The 24889-nt window shown below is 46.3% G+C and overlaps 1 protein-coding gene and 2 pseudogenes across 1 annotated transcript in view; 2 read left to right on the forward strand and 1 right to left on the reverse strand.

The window, feature by feature from the left end:
• Positions 1-24889, reverse strand: part of HUNK (hormonally up-regulated Neu-associated kinase) — a 97349-nt gene that overhangs the window by 36958 nt on the left and 35502 nt on the right. Inside the window, exons 2-4 of the mRNA XM_016162329.2 lie at positions 22937-23229; positions 10882-10937; positions 5700-5835 (exon numbers count right to left, since the gene is read on the reverse strand). Of these exons, the coding sequence (XP_016017815.2) occupies positions 5700-5835; positions 10882-10937; positions 22937-23229 (485 nt within the window). The remainder of the gene's footprint in view (positions 1-5699; positions 5836-10881; positions 10938-22936; positions 23230-24889) is intronic.
• LOC118602091 lies at positions 1897-2013 on the forward strand (annotated as a pseudogene).
• On the forward strand, positions 14580-14698 carry LOC118602635 (annotated as a pseudogene).

Consider the following 24889-nt stretch of genomic DNA (forward strand, 5'->3'; position numbering starts at 1 on the left):
AAGATAGAGTGCAGCATTTTCCATTTGCATTGGTCATTCCTGATTCCACAGAGGAGAAGGATCTACGGACCCCATTTATGGGGAAGAGCTTTCTTTCCCAAGGCTTCCTCAAGTGACAAGCCGGTTTTCTTCCTAAGTCAGTCTTAGAAGTCTTGGGAAAAGGCCTTATCTGCCCCCATCAAGGTCCAAAACCTCTGAAAACGGGCATTTGCTTTTGATTTTGGAAATAAACTCCTTCATTCTGTTGTTGTTTCGGAGCAATAAAAAAGGATGTTGGGTAATAACAGTCTCTGACCCAGGAAGAAAATTGGTCCCATTTTCACTCTCTTTTTAAACAGCCTTTTAAATTAAATTCTCTTTGGGTTTTCAATTTCCAATTCTGACAGCAAAGTCGTGGGCACCAAACAAAAACCTAACTATATCTCAGCCACAACATCCCAAAACAGTGGAAAATTAACCTCTCACAGAAGGTCCTTAACTTTTACCTTTTCACCAAGATTAAGAGCAACAGTAATCAAAGGTAATCACCTTCCCGCCTTTGCATATGCAAAGTTTCCCCTCCTCTTCCTCACATTTCAAACTCCACTTCATCCTTCGGAAGAAGATTAAAGTCACCTCCCATGCCTTCTTGAGTTAGCAGCCCAGCTGTGCAGATGTATTTGTTCTCTGCATTATACCTCCTAACATGCTCTCTTCGTTTATAGATGAGATGTACACCCGAGCAGGCGTCTTAGTCAGCTTGGGCTGCCGCAACAAATATCACAGATGGGGTGGCTTAACTAGCAGACATTTCACTCCTTTTCTCTGATCTCGGGCTGGAAGTCTGAGATCAGGGTACCAGTATGGTTGGGTTCTGGTGAGGGCTCTCTTCCGGGCTTGCAGACAGCTGCCTTCTTGCTAGGTCTACACACATGTTGGAGAGCAAAGCAAGCAAGCTCTCTGTCATCTCTTCTTATAAGGACACTAATCTCATCGTGGGGTTCCATCCTCATGACCTCATCTACACCTAATTACCTTCCTAAGGTCTCACCTCCAAATACCATCACATTGGGGGTTAGAGCTTCAAAAGATGAAATTGCAGGGAGGGTGGGCGGGGGACACAAGTCGGTCCATAGCAGTAGGTAAATGTGTAGATTGCAAAAAAAAAAGGCCATAAATTCCTTGCCACTCCCCCCACCAAAGGGCTTTGAGGTCATCTCCTCAGCAGGCCACGGTATCCTCATTCCCTGAATCCTGCCCACTTCTGCCATAGCAGTTACCACGCTCAGTTTATAGCTTTTAAAAACTTTGTCCATCTGCCCTGCTAGAATGCAAACCCTGTAAGAGGACGTAGAACACAGTAGAAGCAGTAGAGAGTGACAAGCAGAGGCAGAACCCAGAGACAAACCATCTTGGTTAAATCCTGGCTCTATCTCACACCAGCTGTGTTACCTGGGCGAGCGCCGAAGGCTCTCCATGTCTCAGTTTCCTCTGTAAAGTGGGATAATGGAGCACTCCCTGGAAGGGTTGTTAGGTGAAGGAGATAAGCTAACACATGTAAAGCTCTTTGGAAGCCTGCTCATCGCTCAGTCGGAGGTGATGTGAGGGTTAACGAGGATTACTACAGGCGCAGGGGCCGACCGAGGCAGGTGTACTCGCCTCCGTGCGTGCCCCCAGAGCTCGGCACGGTGCCTGGCTCGACAAATATTTGCCAAACAAACAAATTTCTGATCGGCCATATGTTGCTCACGTTGCCTCCTTTTGTTTTTCTAAGCTTTATCACAGCTTCTGAAAAGGGCCTAATTTATGCCATCCCTGTGAGTTAGACATGGGTCATGCAGCCTCGTCCCCTGGGAATGTTCCAGGGACTCTGACACAGAGCTGCTCCAGGGAAACCTCGTTTATAAGAAAGAATAAGTCTACGGCCATGCCACCCTGAACATGCCCGATCTCGTCTGATCTCGGAAGCTAAGCAGTTGGGCCTGGTTAGTACTTGGATGGGAGACCACCTAGGAAGACCAGGTGCTGTAGGTATTTTTTTTTTTAAAGAAAGAATAAAATATGATCCTTCGTACCTGAGCAAAGGTGTGCATCTCCACCTCAACTCCCACAATAGGGCACCTAGACAGGGACTTGTAGGGCTGCAGTTTCCGGTCCACCTGGAGGTCCCACCTGGAGGTCCCACCTGAGCCTCCGGAGCTACACCATCATAAATTAAAGAGCAATGTCTATGTGGTGCATTAGCCTTTAGCAAAGGCTTTCGCATATGTTAATTCAGAGCACCAGGACTAAGGATGAAGCCTGATTAGAGCTTTTTGGAAGACCTCCTGCTGCACATCGCTTTCTTGAAAATAAAAAAAAAGCAAGTAAGTGGAAGATAGCAAAAAAATATCCATGCAGCCCCAGGAGCAGCCCGACCACGCCATGCAGCCAGGGCGGAGGAGGCGAGTATCCAAACATCCCAGTCTTGGGTCATCTCCATCCTTCCTGCAGCTTCCCCTCCCCCCCTCTCCTCGATGCCACCATTATTTCCAGGTGGAGTCACGGCTTCTGGTTAGCGGATAGGGACACAGCAGGTGGCAATGGACAGGTCCCTTTATTTTAATCATGAGTCCCCAAAACTGAGAAATGGAGTGTCTACGGTCACTAAATGCGGGTTCTTTCCTAGGTCAAGGGACTTGGCAGAGGGGTGGAAACAGAGTCGGAGCTGACCTGACCCTCAGACAGTGCCGCCTTTCGCGGCCCGTGCGTCCCCTGTCCCTTCGTGCTTCCCCAGACAGGATGAACGCTTTGTTCCCACCTCGCCATTAGCAGGAGGGGACGAGGGGCCTCACGCTGCCTCGAGGCGCGCATGCTCTCCCACAGCCCTGACAGCCCGCAGGGCTGCCTCCATCCTCCAGCAGGTCCAGACTTGGAGGAGATGCCGGCTTCTCTGGTTATGACCGGGAAGGTTCCCCTTCCACGGGCTGAGCCCCGTCACCATGACAACTGGTGGCACCGTACTGTCTCATCCCCCTTGAGACCTCAGGAGCACACTGACACCTGTTCTCCCAACTATGGTCTTCTCCCTCCGTTTGGTCACTATGTGTCCCCACCTCCTTCCCTGTCACCACAGTTGCATGACGCCACTGAGATGTTTACAGGCTCCGCATTCTCCACAGCTTGTGCGTGTGTGTGTGTGTGTGTGTGTGTGTGTGTGCATGCGCACGCACAAACTGTCCCATACAAAGCTTTCCGTTTAGTATAAATGAGTTCCTCAACTGTTAAGAAATGAAGGTGATTATACACTCAAACATTCAAATTCAGCCACCCAATAAATATTTATTGAGAGAAATTATGTGCCAGACACTTATGAGAATTCTCAAGCATCGGAAGGGACCAAGAATAGATGTCACCTCGTGTATAGACTGGTCCACCGGTAGTGGCTGCCTGCAGGGTGAGCTGAGAAGGATTCTGAGGCCGTCCTGGGCCCAGTAGAGAGTCTGTGATTAGCAATGCCGGCCAAACCACCCACAGTCCTCTGCCCATTCCCACCCACTCCGCGTGGCCCCAGATGCCATGGTGAGTGAGTCATTAGACTCCACACACCCTCCATCTGCAGTCTCAACCACACCTTCTGTCGAGAGGCAGTGAAGTAACCAGGAGCTCAAGCTTCAGGGCAGAGCCCTGGGTGCAAAGCGCAGCCCCACCACTTAAAGGCGGCGTGCGCCTCTGGCCACGCTACCCACTGAGCCTCTCTCCTGTGTCCTGAGGCTCAGTGAGGATGACGAAGCTGCTCCTCGGGAAAGGAGGCTGATTCCTGACTAACTCGTTTCACCCTCTGCTGACGAGCCGGCGTCCAGGGAGAGCTGGCCCTTTCTGAGACTTTGCAGAGAATTCAGTAGACCTCAGACTCTCGTTCTGGTTTCTGGTTCCTCTCAGTCTTCCACCAGAATTTCCAGAATTTCTCTTACTTCTAAGTCCTTGCACTGGTGACATTTGTCTGTTTGCTTGCACTGCCAATGACAGCCCCTGAACGTCTACATCTGTTCACCTGGAAGACTTGCCTCTCCCTTCCCTCATCCCTCCTCCCTGGTTTGTTTCCTTCCTTCCTTCCTCTCTAGCCCAGGCTCCGTGCCAAGTGCTGAGGAGTCCCTGGAACAAGACGATGGTCTCCGCCCCTCAGCCTGCAGGCGAGCAATGACCCAGTGACCGCAGGGTGAGGGCCAGGAGAGCAGAGGTCAGGGTACTTGAGGAGACACTGGAGGCCTCCAAGCCAGCCTGCAGGAGACAGAGAGCTGCCCAGGGGAACTGGTCTCCAGCAAAACAAGGGGGAAAAAGAAAGGTACAGGACCAGGAAAAAGACTTCCCAGCTGAAGGAACTGTGCACACAAGGGCAGGAATCTAGAGGGAGGCGGGCTGCGTTCAAGGGACAGGAAACAGTGTAGAGTTAGCTCTCGAATGAATGGTGGACAGGGAGAGGAACAATGGCTTCCAGCGAGCCACCAAGGCCAAGCAAGGGCCGCGCGCACCGTGTTCAAGATTCAGTACTTTATCTCGAGACCCGGGAGAAACAGCCTGATTCCGACCTCAGCTCCACCACGCAGTGGCTCCGTGACCTTGAGAAATTGTATTAATTTTTCTTATGAACAGCTTCTCCCTCGATAAAACTGGGATAACAGAAAGTGACAGCGTCACTGGGTGACCATGACAATTAAATGACATAGGGGCTGCCGTTCACCAAGCACGCAGCAAACTTTAGCTGTTCTGCAACCTGGACAAGGGAAGTGCGGTGGAAACGGACGGAAGTCGAGGAATTCCAGAAACATTTTAGAACAACACACTTTTGGTTCGGATCGGCCCCTCTCATCTCTGGCTTCTTTTTCTTAATCGGGAGCCCGCCCTCTGTCCATCCAAAGCCCATTTCCTCACGTCAAGGAATTTAGTCCTAACCCCAGAACCCAGGACTCTTCACGGCCCCCTGTACTATTCACATAGGATGATGGGGGGACCCTGAGGGACCTGGATTCGGGGACCAGGGCTGCTGCGGCAACCCACGTCTCATTCCTTCAACTATTTATTGGGGAGTCAGACAATAAATCGATTAAGAAGAAAATAAAGGGTGAGAAGACAGAGTCATGGGGGACCCTTTTTAACAGGGCACTCAGAGATGGTCTCTGTAGAGGTGGCACTGGATTAAAACTTGACCCTGGGGATGGGTAAGCCATTTGGAGAGCTGTGAAATGGCATTCCTGGCAAAGGAGAGAAATGAGCAAAGCCCAGAGATGGGAGAGATGAAACCGCGGCCAGCGAGTCTGAGGAACCGTGAGCAGAGGGCGGGGTAGGAGGTGGAGAGGGGGCAGAGCGGGTCCTGCAGGGAGTAGGGCCTGGGCACCCAGGCTCGGTTCATTGGGATGCTGATGGAAAGCCTGGGAGGATTTGAAGCAGGGAAAAGATACGAGTGATTCGTGAAAACAGACGTGAGATCTGTGAGGACAGGACTTCGTGCTCTTGTCTCCCCGGCACCGAAACGGATTTTGGTAAAGGCCTTTCTGGCAATTTGTGGGGGAGGGGGGGGCGGAAATAGAAGGAACAGAAGCGGAAAGCCAGGCCCCAAAGAATCACGGAATGCATATCCCAGAGCCCATAATATAATACACTCTCACCAAACACTCGAATGTTATTTCATAAGGAAGAGACGGCAGTAGGGAGCATTCGCTCTCAGAAGCTCGATAACTCACATGGACCAGACGTCAATTTTGGGGCCATATTTCTTCCTGGCAAGCAGTTCGGGCGCGGCGTAGGCAGGGCTGCCGCACTGCGTGCTGAACGGGTCCGAGTGGCCGAGGATGCCCGCACAGTTGCTCAAACCGAAGTCTGCGAAGAGAGGAGGGGAAGACCAGCCCTGAATCAGAAAACTGTGGAAACGAAGAAGGAATAAAAAAAAAAAAAAAAAAAAAAGGAAAAAAAGGCAGCGGGAAAGGAAACATTCTCTCAGGCTAGCACATCGTTTAGCATCCAAAAGGAAAACCGGCAGCTGCAAACTATAACCCCTGGATGTGAGCCTCGAGGCACAAGGGTGTCAGCTGGTGGTTCCTTGGCTTCCCTGGAAACGTTTTACATCAGGCCTCGCTATAAAATCCAGCGCGGGCTACAAGAATGCTGAACCGAAACATGTTTATATCGAATCTTGGAAATGAATCATCCAGGAAAAAAAGAGAGGCTTTGCTTTCTAGGACTGAGGCAGGAAGCGAGAACAAGCAGTGGGCCTTGGGGTCAGCGATCCAGCTTCCAAGCGGCCAAGCGGGGAAAAGTTGAAGGAGGATGGATTTTCTCTGGCTGATGTCAGCGACACCCCAAGTGACATGCGATCCCGCCCTTTAGAGCTGACTTTTTCGGCTGAATGTTTTCGTCTCATGCAAGTCTTTTCGAAATGCTCCCAAATGCATGCAACATATGGTGATGTGAAGGGGGGGGGGGGGGAAATACACCCAGCGATTTAGACGACGCTGAATGTGGGCTGGAAAAATAATGCCAGGAAGACAGCAGTGAGAATGAGGCCGCGCGACCTCAGAGCATCGCCTCGTTCCTGGATGATGAAGGCGACTGGGGAGAGAGAAGCAGCAGCCGGGGCCTCTAGAGCACCTGGGCCCGTTCTGCCTTTGGGGCGGTGTTTACTTTTGATCTTAAAGGCAGGTAATTACAGAGCTGTTAGTGTTCCCTCCTCATCTGAGATAGTCCCCAATCTTTTTTGAGCTGAGAATTAAGATCATGTTTCCTCCTTTGAATTTCAATGTCAATTTTATGGTTCTCGTCCTAGTCAGCCCACAGGGCCTGAAAGGGGCTATGGCCAGAGAGACCAGCTGCACACCTTGAACTAAGCAGCCGGATTTGTATCTCGTTCCGCAACTGCGTTTTCTCCTTGACTCTAACGTGTGGCCACCTGCTGAATGAATGACTATGGGTAAAGGTGTGGGAAAACTCGGGAAAGGAAATCACAGCACGGGGCTGTGTGTCCGGGGAGCGCCACTAAAAATCCCGACACAGAGCTTTTCCGAACCCCATCTCGGCAGAGTTCTTCGAGGTTCTGAAAGTCACCCGACGTCTCCACCTCAGGATTGGAAATGAAGAATCCGAACCTACAATCGGGATCGGCAAACCAGCCGGAAATTGCGTTCACGCATGTCACTCTTCCTTTGTTTTTATGATTCATTCTTTTTTTTTCTCATAGCCTCCCTCTCCTCTCTTCCTTTGCTCCCTGCTCTCCCATGGCCCGCCCTCGCCCGGTCCCCATTTCCTTATTCCATTGACCCAGCCAGCACCAGTAGGTCCCACGTCAGGTGCCCAAGAAGGCCCCTCAGGAGCCAGCTCTGATTCCAATCTTAGGAAGTGACCTCTGTTGGAAAGGATCTGAGGGCCTCTGTGCTCAGGCCCCACCCAGGATCACTGAAGTGGGAGAAGGGAGTGTGTGAATATTTTTATAAGAAGAAAAATCATATTGCTCTTTAAATTAGATGGCCATTTAAATGCTTTGGGTTTGAAAACCAGCCTACGGAAATGTGAAAGAAACAGCGAATGCATCGGGAGCACCCGCTATGGTGAAATGGAAAGACAACGCCATGGAATGTAGACTATGTTATTTGGGGGAAACATTTTAAGAGACGTTTTATAAGCAGTCAGGTTAGAGGCCCAATCTTCCAAGCTGACCTCTGGATTTCCGCGATTAAAACAAGAGACACTATTTCTAATCTCCATGGTGTTCCTTCCAGTAACAGCACTTCCTCAGCTCCTGGACCTGGGTCTGTAAAGAAATGCTTGATAACAGACAGGGCGGGTCGAGCAAGATAAGAGGCCAGATCACCCCACACGGTTCCCAGGCAAGTTTGGGGACACCGTGGCTTGCCTTGTCTTAAGTGGCTTGCCTTGTCTTAAGCACAGTTTCAAGAAGATAAATCAGCAGAGGGTTTGGGGAGTGGAAGAGATAAAATCTGCATTTTAAGTGATTTATGTTGACCCAGCCAAAAGGGTTTAATTGAAAATATATGTGTAGAAAAGTAACCAGTACATTTCACATTCGTAATTGTAATTATTAAAATTTTACACATATGCCTATAATTAAAGTTGTGAAACCAGAGAGAAGTTCCCAGTAACGTCACACGAGTTGGCCTCCATTTAATTTGGTAAGTACATAAGCCAACTATTACTCAATTTTCCGAGAGCTGCAAAATGAATCTCAAAAACACCCAACTGAAAGTTGCTTTGGAAAACTGAAGTACAATATTGTTCTAAGTTGGAGGCTCTGACATTTTAAGATGATACTAAACTATCAAACATCAGATCGCTTTGTTTTTGAAGGGGAAAGTCCCGATTAAATCAAATCTTAGTCCAGGTTAATTCTAGTTCATTTGAAACATGGCTTACATGACTTCGGTAAATTTATTATTTCAAAGAAAGAGAAACTATTAAGAAGAAATGGTAATAACTATAATCAACCTTTGAAAAACAATTAGGTAAAACTCCTTTGAAGCAAACTTTCAAAGGGCTTTCAAGCTTGCAAAAAGACTATCGTGGAGACATCTGATCCGAATTGCCCAACCCAGGTATAAGAAAACCCAGAAGACACTGGGCCTTTCTTCCCTCCAGAATCTTCTCTTCCCTCCTCAGGCTATCCCGTCTATGAAAAAGTGAGGAAATGCAGACTCTGCTGAACAAAAAGCAATTTCCAGTTGCCCTGTGGAGTGGCATAATGTCTGCTTTGATTATGGGTACGAGTTAAGGCTCTTTGGTTGTGCCTGGTCATGACAGAATCAGACGCCACGTGAAAACTTCTAACAAAAGAAAATCTAATTTTCAGAGCCTCCTTTGCAGCAGTTTTGGGAATTCTGGTTCCTGAGAGGCCCATTTGGGCCCAAAGAGCTGATATGTCCACTTGGGAGCCGAGCTGAGAGGGGAGGACTCTGAAGAGTTTGAATAAAATGGCTCCCGGTACCCAAAGAACTGCCATCCCACTCACACCTAGGGGAACAGGGGCTCTAATCTAGGTACATTCGCTCTTCATCTTATTTGTCCAGGTTTTGTTATGTGGCCCATCTGTAAGCTACTTATAAATATAGCCGCCATTTACAGCGATTGGTTCCTCCAGAATCTTCTCAGCAAAGTTCTAACCAATGAAAGGTCTGTGCTGTTCAACACCGTTTATTCTAGTACATCTCTAGTTTTCTAAATGGTCATCTAGGGCTATTCCTTGGGGAGAGAGAAGAGAGGATAGGTGCAGAGGCAGAAAGGAAGGCAAACAGGAAGGAAAAAACAGTACGGACAATGCTGAATTGGGATATGGAAACCACCCCCCAGTGGACTGCACCGGGCTAGAGTTACCAGCCTCGATCTAGATGATGCGCGGAAGGGAACTACTCTAACTTTTATGTAACACACATCTGGCCTTCACACAGCCTGCTCACTTGCAATCTCTGCTGTTAGGGCAACCCTGTCCTCATCACCTCCACATTTTCTGAAGACAAGTTACACATCAGCCTGCGAGGGAACCTAAAACAGCCTCCTTTTCTCCATTCCTCTCCCCTGACCGAGACGTGCCTTGGTTTAATGCCACTGATCCCAGCAACGAGGACCAGAAAGACATCCTGCAGGCATTTCATCATCTGCCTTGTTTAATGCTGCTGTATTTGGCCCACAGGACAATCGAAATGCAATAGCGAAACAATTTGATAAAAAGAAAATTCTTTGACTTGCCCAAGAATCTTCTAAAACTACATTCTCTAAAATCTTTTAAGAAAAAAAAAATGGTTCCCTCTTAATTTTTAGTCTTCTAGTAATGACTGTAATTCATCAGCACCTGTCAATGGGTGCTTCATCACCCAGCCGAAGGGTCTGGAGTCCCCGAAGCCTCCCGCCTGATACTGTGTTGGGAGCCAGCTGTGATTCCAAAGCATCTAATTGGTCATTGGAATGATATGTTTTAGAAAGTCCTAAGATAGTTTTCAGTATTTGTCAAACAAAATTTCCTTCTTAAGTACAAACGCTAAATTCACAAAGTTCTATTGCTCCTTCTATCCCCTAACAGAAAGTCTTTTTCAAGACATTGAGTTGGAAGAAATTACTTGCACCTGAGGTGGGAAAAGAAAGGAAAGAGAGGAGTGAAAGCCAGTGCCAACATCGGGGTGTAAAAATGGTGCCCTGGAAATTTTGCTAAGAGCCACCACACAGACAAACAAAAATGGAAGTCATCTAGAGAATCAACCACGAAGCAAATTCACTTATGGACTCTGAACTGTGAACCAATTATGACTCACTGTCTCCTGGAGCCTCCTTCTAATTGTACAGACCTCTAAATGATCCCTCTGTGGGGATTTCTCTCTGCACAGCCACCATTGTATGACTGGGCTTGGATAGATTATATTAAAAGTGAAGGTAAATTGTGTTCCCCATTATTTCAGTGTCCCTACATTTATTGAAAAGTGAAATGAGATTTAGCTGAGCTAAGGGCAGCACTTCTGAAACAAACTATTTTGCACTCTTTTTGAGAAGTTTATGGTTAATCCAAATAAAAATAACCCCTATAAAAGTCAAGATCCATCTGGATTTATGGAGAACCGGAAGCTTGAATAATACAAAGAACATTTAACCATCATTTTATGGTTACTTGAGCGTTTTATGGTTACTTTAGCATTTATCTTTCTAATTATGTTTAAATTATTATTAAAATTAATTTTCATTTTCGAAATCATTATTAAATATTGGAGGTAAAAAGAAGTGATCTAGAAGCATTGTCTGGGGATTAAAAAATAGACCAGGAATAATTATCTAAGTCAATCAAGGAATATATAACTAAAAATTGACAACACAACATTTAAAGAATAATCTTGCTTTAAAACAAAACAAAAAAAAAGTCAAAAAAAAGAGTCATACCAATCAGCTTGATATTATTGTCTTCATCTAGTAGCAAATTTTCTATCTTCAAGTCTCTGAAATAAACAAAACCACACAACATTTCAGACAGGCGTTTGATGTAGTGGGATAACATTTTGCTTCTTAGGGAAAACGAACTGTTTTTGAGCCACTTTGAACCAGCCCAGAAAGCTTTCTGCTAAAATGTGCACAATCAGTAAGTCAATATTTATAAAACATGATACAGTTAATTGCTGCAGATGAAAACAGCTGGAGGATTTCGGAGAGGACAAAGAGCTCTGAGAGCAGAACAGATCATGAGAAGTTTCAGAAGTGGAACGGACCAAAGCTGAAACCTGGGAGTTAAACGGAATCGCCGAGGAGACAGGGGAAGGCATTGTCAGGACGGGCACTGCCTGAACTGTCAAGGAAATACAAATGTGAGACGGCGAGAGACACCAGCCAGAGGAAGAAACAGACTCGGGGCAGCAGCTTAAAAAAAAAAAACACTGAACACAGATATAAGTTGTTAGCCCTGCAGCCTCTACGCGTGGAGTCTAAATGTCATCCACAAATTGGCAGGTGATTAACAAATTAATCTTTTTAGCAGGTGGATATTATGGTGGGCAGAAAAATGGAGCCCGAATATGGCAGTGGCATAATCCCTGATATTAGGCCTGACTGTATGTTAACCTTACAGGATCACAGGGAATTTAGTTTGCAGATGGGATGAAGATTGCTAATCAGATAAGGAGGGTCTTCGGTCATTGATACGGAGGTGACGGGAGGTGGGAAGGAGAAACACACGAGGGTCATGCTGAGCGCGAGGGGCCTGTGCAATCTGGGCTGAGGACCATGGATCTTTGAGCAAAGACAATACGCCTGCCTGGCTTACCACTGGACTCCCCAGAACCTCTGCACATCCCAGGTACTCAGCAGACACCAATGAATCTACATTACCAAAGAGATCGTTTTGGATTTCAGAAGAAAAAAAAAAATGTAGGCGAAAACACATATTTGGTCATCAAAACCATCAACATCCAGAAGCATCTTAAGTTGTAGCCTGCCAACTCAGATATGCCATGAATACTAAAATGTAAGAATATTCTTCCTTTCCACACACACACACACACACATACACACAAATGCTTTCTTCCACTGTTGGGAAACACAGCATTCTTGGTCTAGCTTTTATTTCTTCGCTTTTGAATAGAGACATGGGCAGAAGGATTCTTTTTCCCCTCTTATCTCTCTGTTGTAAGGAACAGAACAGCGTGAGCATCATAAACCCAAATGGCAACTAATAACATCACATCCAAGTCTCGAGACAAAAGGAAGCAGTTGCTAGAACTGTGGTAACCGGGGGAGCAACGTCCCATTTAACAGAGACAGTCGCTCGCAGCTCCCTCCCAGCACTGCCAGCTCATCCTTTTTCTAAGAGAAGCTAGAAATCTGGACTTGACCCCAATTTTAAAATGTTGGCAACCAATTCACATTTAAAACAACAATAACATACCTCACCAAGTGTGCCGATCTGGCAGGCAAGATATGGCCTGCAGACTCCCAACTTTCAAACTCAAGTGGAAGCTACGCCTTAAAAGGACGTGAGATTGCCCAGGGAGAGGGCACAGAATGAGGGGGAGAGGTCAAGGACAGCACGTGGGGAGCAGACTGGGAAGGAACCGTGAGGGAACCGTTGTCACAGGAACCATGAAGGGCGGCAGGTAAAAATGGGAGGAAGGGTCAAAGGGTCAAGTGCAGAAAAAAGGTGAGCTCTAAAAAATGTCTAATGGATTTCAAAATTGGAAGGTAGATGGTAGACAGAGAATTGAGTGAAAAGAGAAAAAGATCTGTGCTGAACCCTGCATCTAAGAAATACAGTCCCCAACCCAAACGCACCAACCTATGAAAGGAAGAATTTTATACCTCCACTTCAACTCAGATCAATCAAACAATACACAGACTATGTTAAAACTACGACAACCTTTAAAGGGGATCACATATGTCCAAACGCAAGGTGACCCCAAATATTAGGTAACTCTCCCCACTTTTCCAATGGGAAGATGGTGCCCTCTTATTTAAGAGCATGTACTACGATGTTAATATAATTAATTTTAGAAACATCGCTCTCACAACCTCACATTCTGTGAAACAATTTTATTAAAACTTGTCACAAGCAGGACCAGGAAAGAGTGTCATGGAAAGGTGTCTCCAGTGTAACAAGATCTTCAAGTAGACTGGAAGTTTAAGAAAAAGCACTTTTTGAATCTGTGTACGATGTACTTGCTGGGACTCTTACCCAAGCCACTTAATAAGTGTCCATTAAAAATCTCTACAAGTGAACCACTCAGTGAATTGTTTTTAGGGCGGTCTCACAAACCATGGCAATTTTGAGGTTGCGTCCCTAGAGGTTATTATGAAAGCCACAAAAAATGTCTTTCTTTCCTTCCTACTGGTTTCCTCAGGAGACTTCTAAAAGCGCCCAAAGTCATCAGTGAGTCAATATGAGAGACTTTACAAGGACATTATAAGGTACTTCCTCTTAAGATACTTAGGACATGATCTAATCCTGACCTTATATTCAAGCATATATGGTAATTCCAAAATACACACACACATGCAAGAGAATGCCAGCAATAGCCCAAACTGTGATTCTGTGAAAACTGATTATAACTCAGCAGCACTATTTTAATCTAAAGGAAGGCCAGTTTGTTTCCAGCAAAATTAAAACTCTTTCGCTGGGAAGAATGGAAGCCATGCCAAGGCATTAAAAGAGAAATTTGGTTCAGAACAAATACTACGGAGAAAAATAGCTTTTAAAAAAGTGAGGTAAAAGAAAACAATTGCCAAGAATAATAAAGCCAGGTTGGATAGTTCTGGGGCCACAAAAGCCTAGAGAACACCATAGTGATTAGAAGAATGATATAAATAGAAGACTAAAAATAAGAGAAAATGCAAAAAGAAACAAATACTTTTATTAAAAATCGGGGAAATGTCATAAAACCAAGGGAGGAGTATAAAACTAATTATTAGGCAAAATGCTAAAAATTAAATCCTTTAAAAGTCACTATCTTCCCAACCACTGGATCCCATAATAACCCACCCCAGGGAAAATGCTCAGAACAAACCTGATTAACCAGAGTTTTTCTGCATCTATCACCTTTTTGTCAAGGTTTTTGAAAGATATCAGCGATAACCAATCTAACTGCCTAAAGGTACCATAACTAGTGAGTGGAAAGGTGAGCCACAGTGTCATCCGGCCGGATCGGTGTAACCACCCTACCCAAATGAAAGGAACCTCCGACCTCTTTCGCCTTCGTTTATTTCCACCTCCTGCTTTGTCCTTTGAAACGTTTCTAGGAAAACAGGCACAAAAATCATATTTTTTAAAAGTAGCTTTTGCCTATTTACCGAGACAATCTGAAAATTTATGGACACAGATGTTTAGAGCAACTTTATTCATAACCGCCAAAATTTAGAAGCAACCAAGATGTTGGTGGCTTCGATGGGTGAATGGATACGCGGACTTCGATACATCTGGGGAGCAGAATATTATTCAGCAATAAGAAGAAACGCGCTATTGAGTCATGAAAAGCCACAGAGAAACCCTAAACACATTTCTAAGTGAAAGAAGTTGGTCCGAGAAGGTGAAGTACTGTGTTCCAATTGTACGACCTTCTGGAAAAGGCAAACCTAGAAAGACATTAAAAAGGTCAGTGGTCTATGGCCATGCCACCCTGAACGAGCCAGATCCCGTCTGTTCTCAGAAGCTAAGCAGGGTCGGGCCTGGGGAATACCTGGATAGGAGACCACCTACGAAGACCAGGTGCTGTAGGCATTTGAAAAATTAAAAAGTAAGGGATTGTAAGTTGATAAGGTCCTTGCAATCTTTGAGGTCAACCAAGGGTCGCTTCGCCTAAAAAATAAATAAATATATAAGGCCGGTGGTTGCCAGAGCTTGCGGGAGGCAGGCGAGGACAAATCAGCGGGGCCCAGTTTTCCTTACAGTGGTGAAATTGTTCTTTATGATACCGTAATGGTGGCTAAATGACATCATGCATTTTTCAAAATCCATTGGATACGCAATACAAAGCGCACCCTAATGTACCACGTACCCTAATACGAACCCTAATGTAAACTGCGTACCTTGCTTAATAACAATGTATTAATACTGGTCCTTCGATCCTAACAAAGGGACTACACTATCACGAGCTGTCAATAACAGCCAAAACGATGTGCGGAAGGGGGAGGGAAGGGATGATCCTCTAGTTTCAGCACCATTTTTCTGTAAACCTATTAAGTTTTTAAAAGTAGATTTGGGGCATTTTTCCCTTTCCTAAGAGATGACTTACTAGGAATGGAATGGCTACAACTGAGTGCCTCACTCAGGATGCGTTTGTTCGCAGTGGAGTACCCTTAACTACCTAAAACTAATTAACGGTCCATTTGGCACAGTGGGCCACCCATACCCTCCGCCCAGCCACTCGGCAATGACCAAAGAGGCCAAAAATGATGCCAAGGTACCACAAAACTGAGAAACGACTTCTTGAATAACAAAAAAGGATGAACATACTCATAAAGTTTCAGTGTTAGTATATTAAAAGGAAAAAAAAAATACTAGTAGGCCTCTATTAACCAGAAAATCTCCTTTGGGTTTCACATGTGGTCCATGGAGCAGCATGGTGTTTACTCTAGCTCTGATCCCGAGAGCAAAATATTCGACTCTGTTAAGTGTCCTATTGGCCATATGGGAAGGAAGGTTTTGACAGCGGACCTGTTTGCACATGATGAGGGAGGCAGTGCTCGATTTCACATCAATGCCCCTTGATTGGATCAGTCACTTTGCAGAGGGGAGAAAGAAGTAAGAGCTCTTTCTGCACGGTCTCGCAGCATGGAGAGCGGCTGGCAAATGGAAGTTCATGGTGAACTTATAACTGAGAATGAAAAGGAAGAAGACAATGGCCCTTGGGTGGAGGGTGAACAGGATTTCCCTTGGCCAAAGGGGCTTCTAAGAGAGGTAAAGGCAAGTAAGAAAGAGAATGGGGTACACTCTAGTAGTATGAGGGGTGCTGGGTCAGGTTCCAGGATGAGGGGGTGGGGTGTGGCAGGGAGCCCATGTCTTGGGAACAAAGGAATAGCCATGAGGAGGGAGCCCAGGGAGAAGTGGCCACCGTGGGCACAGGCACTGAGGCTTCCGGCCCCTTGTCTAGTAGCCAGGCGGGCGGCTCCAGGAGGAACTGCCCAGTGGGACGCTCAGCAAGGCCCCCCGCAGACCAGACGCTGGGCTGTGCTCTCCACTGTGCTTGGGGGCGGGGGTCAGAGACCGTCTGGGGACCCAAAGAGGAGAGCCTTAATCACCAGCTCTTTGTTCTAGGCGACTTCAAAAGAACAAGCTCCAACAGGCTATGGCTAACCATTAAAGATTCACCCACAAACCTACCAAGTGCACTCCTCACCCACTCACACTGTCCTTGCGTGTCTTTAAAGATGGTAACCTCTAAGGGTTGGAGACTGGCCACCAAGAACTCCAATCAGCGGGGGCGGACCCTGTTGCCATAACAAACATAAAGGTGCCTATTTGGGGAGGGGAGGAGAAGCAACTGGTGGACTCTGCACAGCAAAGAGGCAGACAAGAGCAGTACTGGAGAGGTGCGGAGAGGGAGTGTGTGTGTGCGCGTGTGTGCGTGCACACGTGTGCACACGCACACGTGCCCGTGCATGTGTACACTTGAGAATGAGCACACATGGGTGTGTGTGTGCACGTTCATGTACGTGTAACTATGTGGAGATGCATGCATATGGGGGAAGCATGGGTGTACACTTATATGGGTGTGTGTACGCACCTGTGTATGAGTAGGAGCGGGCACGTGTGTGGATGTGTTGCGTCCGTGCCCACCTGTATGGAAGAGCACACGTGTGTCTGCGTATACACATGCGCATACGTATGAGTGTGTGTGCGCATGTGCACACACCCCCATCCAGAAGACCGGGATGGAAATGATGGAGAGGGTTTCTTCCCAGGCCTCCCTAAGGCATGCATGCCCAGCCTAGCAGTGAAGGTCAAGGGTCGGCCCTCTAACAAACCCTAGGCCTGGGAGAGCCACTCAAGGTTGAGACCCAAAATGAAAGTGAGGAGCCGAGTGGCATAAAATGGAGGTGGAGGCCACCAGGATTCAAGGAAGGGGGCAAAAGGACAGAGTGAGACTCGGAGGAGCCAATGAAGACTCAGGCAGGGAAGCTAAGCAAAGACTCACGTGAGAAAACATGGCCGTCTGGGAAGTGAAACAAGGCAGGCTCTGGGGTCGGTTTTCTCTAACTGACCTTTCCACCGCGGACCAGCCCTGGGCAAGTCATTTAAACTCTCTGCTTCAGATTCTTCTTTGAATAATGGCCTCAAAAGACGGGTTACCTGGCAGGGCCATTAGCAGGAAGAAATGAGAAAATGTAAGCCTAAGTGTTTTATGGGCCACTCCCGGCTAAACAAATGCTAATATATAAGAGGTGAGGATAATAAAGTTAAAAGATTCCGAGACAAGAGAAGGGGGAGATTCCAGAAAGACCTAAAAGGGATGATTAATATAGCGATAAGCAAACAGTATTGGGGGCATTAGCCCTCCAAAGAAAGGTCAGAGATAAGTAGGGGACAGGGCCAGGCCAAACTCATACAAGGCGGGGGCGGGCGTGGAGGGCGGGGGCAGCGTGAAGATGGCCACAAGATGGATTTTAGTAATAAGCGGAGAACACTGCATTCAAGAAAAGCAAATAACTCCCAAGACAATCAGCATTTTGCAGTAAACAAGAGTTTTTTGGGGTTAGGTTTTATCTTCAAAAGCACTGTATTTAAAACCAAATGATTTTTTAATCTTTGATTTATTTACAACATGGGTAATGTGGTAAAACACAAGAATAATTTGTTAAACACTGATTTTATTTATTCGAAATGAAACCTTCATTGAGGTCCTACAATGCTCCAGAAACCAATTGTGTTTATCAAATGAAAGACTCATTCATTCACCAAAAAAGATGCCCAGTCCACAAACGGTTACCTGAGAAATAAACGAACTGATACTAAGTCAATGAAGGAAGACCCTTGAAATTCTAGGGAAAACATGGACTATTCCAGAAAGAACATGGAACTGGCTACCCAAAAGCTTCTACCTCAGTGCTAATTCTGACGCTACCTATAGCCATTCGATTTCCCAAAGTCTTCACTTGCACAGTCTTACTGTGTGCCCACTGGGCTGGGCACTGCGCTGGGTTGTGGCCTGTGCAGAAGACATATCAAAGAAGTCATCATGTGAAAAGGGTTTGGAAAGCAAAGTAGAAGGTGGGCATCCATCATCGGGGGCTTAGCCCGGAGGGCCTCCTGGAGGAGGTGAGCTTAGAGCTGGGACCTGAAGGATGAGTAGGATTCAGCCAGTCAGAGATGGCAAGGGCAGTAGAAGCAGAGAACAGCTAGCTGTAGGGTTTGAGCACAGAGAACTCAGCCAGCCCCCCATGTATAAAATAAATGGGATAGACTCAGTGATAATAATTACAGCGGACGTGTGCTCAGCACAGCAGGTCCTTGAATAACGTCATTTGGTTCAACGGCGTTTCGTTAGAACATTGTAGGAACCTAACTCTTGCTTATATCAATTAGCCTATGGTAAAACTGGTTTCGTTATACGTGGTTTCGCTTAAAGTCACAAAACCCACACATGACGACATTGAGGGCTTACTGTACTTATAAAGTCTCAGTATTAAGCAATTTACATGAACAGATTCATTTAATCCTCCCGACAATCACATGAAGTGGATAATCCCTCATTTCTGTTTTGTAGACGTGAGAAGAGCGGGCGCAAAAGCCTGCGTGTGTTGCCTGATGAGGCGTTTAAGAGGCCGAGCAGACATGCAGATGCAGGAGGTCCGGCCTCAGAATCACTGCCGCTGACCGCTGTCCGCCCCAATCCACAGAGCTGCTGAGCTCTACCGAGCTTTGTAAAATCTCACATTTCCGCCATCTTTTTAAAAAACCCAATTAAACACAAAATCTTTGATAGATATGTAACCAGTGCTTCCAGATACTGGCTCGCTCTCGGCGGAAGGCCCTGGCATCTCCAACAGCCCCTGGATGTGATCAGAAGGTGTTCCCCTGGCATCTGCCTCCCCCACCTTCCCCCCTTACCACAAAAACCCACGAGTTAAAAGAACTTAATACCCGCCGAGTCCACGTTGTGCCTGCTTCTCGTCAGGCCCACAAGAACAAAGAAGGGCCCCCTCTCTTCCGCTGCATTCCTCCCGAGCGCACGGGCCCCTTTCCCAGTATTGGTGAATGAATGAGGTCATGCCCTTGAGGCCACAGCGTCAACAGCGCATCCAAGCACAGGCTCCAGCCCCCTTTGATCATGAGTGTCTCTCCCTCCTAGTCCTGGGCCCCCACGGCTTGTCTCTTCCTGCTTAGGGATGGCGGTATTATGTTACTTTGTTATGTTTTGTCTGTATGGTTTGATTGGACTTTGTTAGTTTGAATGAAGGGATGAATCTCAAATTAGCAGAATCAGCAGAATCAGCGTTCTTGATGATCGATGTTAAGAGTCAACGCTCTGTATACAAGAGGCAAATCATCGCATTTTAGCATCCTGTTGGGTGAACACGTTTGAGAAAAAGGAAAAAAAAAACCACTAGATTTTAAATGTGGAGTATCTCAGGCAATCATGAAATGGAGTAAGAAGTTGAGGCCATAGTCTACTTTTGTCAAAGTTAACAACAGCCTTATTGTACCAAAAACACAAAAGCTATGGCAGGTCCTTTAAAATGTTCCCTGCCAGCTAAGGAAATCTGCTTTATGAAGGTTTAGTTTCCTTTTTTTTTTTTTCCTTTCTACTTGTAATGTTTACATGATTTTAAAGATGTGCTTCCTTTAAATGATATTAAAATAGTTCTGGGTAGATAACTAAATATATAGATTTAATATCACAGGAAAGAGGGCTGTGCTAAGCATCAAGTTGATGAGATATAACAATATACTGTCAGCCTAAGGAGAAACTGTGTTTTTAAAGCCTCCTCTAACACACGTAATCAAAAGCCCTTTAAATCATACCACGTAGCCACCAAAATTCATCCTAAGTCCTTTTGGATGATCCAATCTGTTTACTCAGAAATCTTCCCACTAAAGACTCCAGTGCATCTCTGAAATGCTATGTACTCTCTCGCGCTCGTTTGAAAATAATTTATGAAATTCATTCCACCTTTGCAGCATCAAGGTGAAAATTCTCCACTGTAGGAAAGGGCTATGGTAAATAGTATGCCAGCGTTGAGCTAGATTACGTGTGCTGCAAATTAGTGGTATTGAACCTTTGAAAGGCAAGATGTTCAGTTAAAGCCACCCATGGGTATATTCCAAACCAACATTTTCATGCAGCGTCTCAAGCACCTAATCACCCACCTCCATGTAAAGTGACACTCATTAATGTGATTCCTAGGGAGAAAAACGAAGAACTCCTCTTCAACGATACCTATATTCCAAACCTCCCTAACTTTCAAAGATCTGAGTCTCTGCCATTCGGGGCTTGTGACTAGATTTCCTTCCGAGGAGAGAGGAAGAAGCCACAATACGAGACATCAGAGCGGGAAAAGTATACCATCTTTGCTATCAAAACATTAAATTCATTCCTGTGACATTCTGACAGTAATTGCACTGAGAAGGAAAGGATTTTGTTAAAATTACTTTAAAAGGGTTGTGGAGAATTTCCTCCGGGAGAGTCCAGTGAGCAATGCCCAGTGTTCACTCGCTTTTCCCTTTGTTGTCTTCAAAATCCCGCGAAGCTCTGCACGGTGAATTTTTGAAAGCATGAAACGCTTATAATAACACCCTGAGTCCCACAGAAAGCTCAGCCTCAGTTCTATTTTCCCCTGTGACCAGTGGAGTCAGTAATCTGAGCTGATTCATCCACGAGGTTTCTGCCTTTGTCATCCTAATAAACAGAGACGGGATCCAGGCACACTTACGACCACCATTTTACTGATAATGGCAGAGTTATGACACAGCAGGCTACACAAGCTATTGTTGGAAAGAGCCAAAAATAGTGTTATTCACCTGAAATTTCTGAATGTTCCCTTCCTTGCTGATCTGAAATTCAAAGACTTCTAATGAAGCGTGATTTCGTGACAACGCGTGCGACTAAAAATATGTCCACGAAGAGGTTCACTCACCTCACTGAGGAAATGATCAGCCTGAATGCTGCCTGGTTCAGGCTGGCTCAGACGACCACCCCCACAGTGTCCCTGGGTTTAGGAATGACAGGGTAGAGCATTGTGGCACCAATCCCATTAGTGTGCAAATTCCCCTCTCCACCCCGAAAGCCCACAATTTCTATCCCTTACAGGCCTAGAGCTGCTTCCTTCACTAGTCAGACTGTGTGAATGGCTTCCAAACAGATAAAAGGCACCATGAGAAGTTAAATTTTTAAAAAGATACGTTTCTTCAAAAGGGTTAAACATAAGTTTACCATATGACACAGCAATGGCTAAGAGTGGAATTCTCCGAAGTGAAAATACATGTTCACACTAAAACTTGTGTACGAATGTTCATAGCGGCACTGTTCACAACAACCCAGAGGTGGAAACCGCCCAAATGTCCATCAACGGATGACTGGATAAACCGATTGTGGTACGCTCACACAGTGGAATACTATTCAGCCATGAAAAGGAATGAAGTACTAATAGATGCCACAACGGGAATGAATCCTGCAAGCATTACACTAAGAGAAAGAAGTCAGTCATAAAAGAACACATATTGTTTGTTTCTATTTACATGGGATATCTAGAACAGGCAATTCCTTAGAGATAGAAAGGACATTAGTGGCTGTCCGGGGCTGGGGAGGGGGGAGAATGGAGAAGGCCTGCTAATGGATATGGGGTTTCTTTCCGAGGCGATGAAAATATTCTAAAATTAGACAGTGGTGATAGTTGCGCAACTCTGCAAATATATTTTTTTAAAAACTATTGAATGGCACACTTAAAACTGGTGAGTGTTATGGTATTTGAATTATATTTCTCAATTAAAAAAATGTTAAACATATATGTGTCTGTACATGCACACACGACATATTTTATGCCTTGATCTTGCTTTTTAAAATGAGAATCCATTAAACATGAGTCCTAAATTTTCTCAAACAACCCAGAGTAATTACTGATTATAATTTCAGGAAGGAAGAACTATGCTTTTTATTGGTGAGGTCAACACTTTCTCGGGAGGAAAAAAGGGCATTTTTATTTTCTGATTTTATTCTGGAATAGCACTAAAATAGACACCCACCCCCAACAATAACACTACTAGAAACGCTGTGTCCAGTTGCTTTCCTTATGGAGCTCATCCACAGGAGGGAACAGGCTTTCCAAATTTAAAAAAAAAATTTTTTTAAGTTTGATTTTCATAATTATGTGTAAGGTTGTTCTAGCTTATGGGGAACACCTTTCACTTTCAAGGGCAAGTTCACAATTCAAATGATAATTCAATTTAATTGAAGAAAACAGGTATTGAGCAACTAGCATACAGAATATAGCAAATACGATGAAAGCACAATCCCTAGCACTAGCTGAAAAACGGTCTCATTCCATCCTAAAACTGATGCTTCTTTCAGGCCCCTGAGCGGCTGGTCTCATCGTGTTGCCAATAATGAGAATAGCGACCAACACTTACGTGGCCCTTATTGTGTACTAAACATGGTCCAAGTTCTTTCCATACATTAATTCGTCACAGTCTCTATGTTAACCTTCACCCCAACCACAAAATAAGTATCATCATTTCCATTTGACAGAAGAAGAGACCAAGGTTCAGAGTGGTTAAGTAATTGTGGCAAGGGCCACAGAGCAATTAAAGGGCGGGGCCAGGATACAAGCCCAGACGCTCTGCCTTCAGACGCCACTCTCGCAACCCGACACTGGCATTAACCCAACTCACAAGACAACCTCATGGAGCGAAGATGTAGGAGTAAAACATGCCACAGCGCTTCAGCCTTGCTTGGAGCACGCTAAAGCACGGTGCCGCCCATTCGGCACAGAGCCGCAAAGGTCAGCGTGGCTCTGCCCTTACCTGTGGACCACGCCTGCCCGGTGCAGGTGCTCCACCGCGGAGATGAGCTGCCTGATGTATCTGCGGGCTTCGGATTCCTCCAGCCTCTTCTTCTCGTATATCTTGTGCATCAGGTTGCCCCCGGGACACAGCTCCATGACCAGGTAGTAGCTGTTTTCCGTCTCTAAGATGTCGAGGAGCTGGGTGATGTTAGGGTGGCGGATCATCTGCTGGATCTGCCCCTCTCGCCGGAGGTTTTTGGTGACATAGGTGTCTTTTTTGGCCCTCTTTTTGTCAATGACTTTTATGGCCACCTAAGGAGACACCAAGAACACGGCTGTCGTCAGACAGTGCAGACAAAGGTTATTCTCCGACAATTCACAAAAACCCTGGGGAAACACACAGCTACTTCCTGCACCAGGAGAACAACGCTATCTAAGAGAGCATCGAGGGGGGGAAAAAAATTCAACATCAGCAAAGATCAGAAGATTCAATTATTAAGGAAGACAATGAGATTTACTTAAAGCAAACTTGAATGGCCATCTGGGAGGCTCAGAGAAGGCTCAGTGTCAAACCCGGTTCTTCACGGGACGAAACACCAAGTGCCCCGCCAGCAAAGGGCGTCTCCTCGCCCCCTGGGGCCTCGCCACCATCCCCTGCCACCACTTCTGAAACAGCCGAAGCGGCCCCCATCTTCCGTTTCAGGGTGTGGTTGGGGAGCTGGGGAATGCTATGCCCAACGACACGGTTCCCCACCTTCCTCCCCGCCCTCTCTCTGCCCTGCACCGGGCCCTCAGGCCAGGCTGCCTCTGGCCTCCGGTGTTGACCTCTTTCCTCTAGGGAATTACCACGAAGGCCCTCTATCTGGACCCAGCCTCTGTCTGGACGCCCCTCCCGGGTTACTTCCCCCACCGTGGACCCTCCAGCCTTGTATAGAGGGAGGGAAGGAGGAAGGGAAGAACGGAGGGAAGGATGGAGAGATGGAAGGGAAGAGAAATTGTCTTTGCCACCCGAATCTGTACCCCTTCCCAGCTGTCCCCTTTCCTTTGGTGGCAGTCGCCTGTCCACTCGCCAAGCCCTAAATAAAGCACACCACTGTGTTGGCCTCTTCTTTCCTTACATCGCCGCTCCTCTCTCTAATGTGACCGGCCACGACAGCCCTGTGGACTCCTTCTGCTAACCGCCTCTCTCACCCGTCCCCCTCTATTCATGACGCCCCCAGGCTGCTTCCTTTAGGACCTTGCCTCCCAGCATCCAGAAACACTGCCTCCAAGTGAGACTCGGGCAACCGAGGGACATTCTTATACAAGGCTACCACACCACCTAGGTGCAGGACGAAAATGGCAGGCCTTCCGTTTCCACTTATTTCCTTTTTTGGTAAGTATTTGTTGTAACTGTTTTTATGACACGCTAATATCTATTAATACAGAAGTATGATATGGGTCAATAGATAAATGCTTAATCAATGATAGACAGATATAGATGATACATACGTATTGCAGTAAGGGACTCAAATGCTATTTTCTTGACATAGGATTGTGATTTTTTAAAAAAGAAGAAGAATAAAAGTCTGGCCACCACTAGCCTGGACTATTGCATCCATGTCCTACATCCCATCCCTGATGCTCATCCTGCCTCGAAAACAATGGGTCTGGAACTCTGATTTCCTGCGTAAAGCTCTTCAGGGGTGCCTGCCGACCTACAGGGCAAGGTCCACACTCAGTCCAGCACTCGAGCATCTCCACCAGCACCACCAGCAGCCCCGCCACCGTCCGGCCCTGACCTTTGGCTCCTCACTCTCCCAGAGCACACGCTGAGTTGCTCTCCAAGCTCATACTCACACCACCCTCATCACCCAGTCACAGGCCTCCGATGCCCACCCCCAACCTTCAGATGCTAACTCAAGTCCTATCCCCTTCTAGAGAGTGAGTCCCTTTACCTCTCCTTCCTCACTTACCGCGATACCATTTAAGC

The sequence above is a fragment of the Rousettus aegyptiacus genome, unplaced genomic scaffold, assembly GCF_014176215.1.
Source record: "Rousettus aegyptiacus isolate mRouAeg1 unplaced genomic scaffold, mRouAeg1.p scaffold_m13_p_4, whole genome shotgun sequence".
In the NCBI taxonomy this organism is placed as follows: Eukaryota; Metazoa; Chordata; class Mammalia; order Chiroptera; family Pteropodidae; genus Rousettus; species Rousettus aegyptiacus.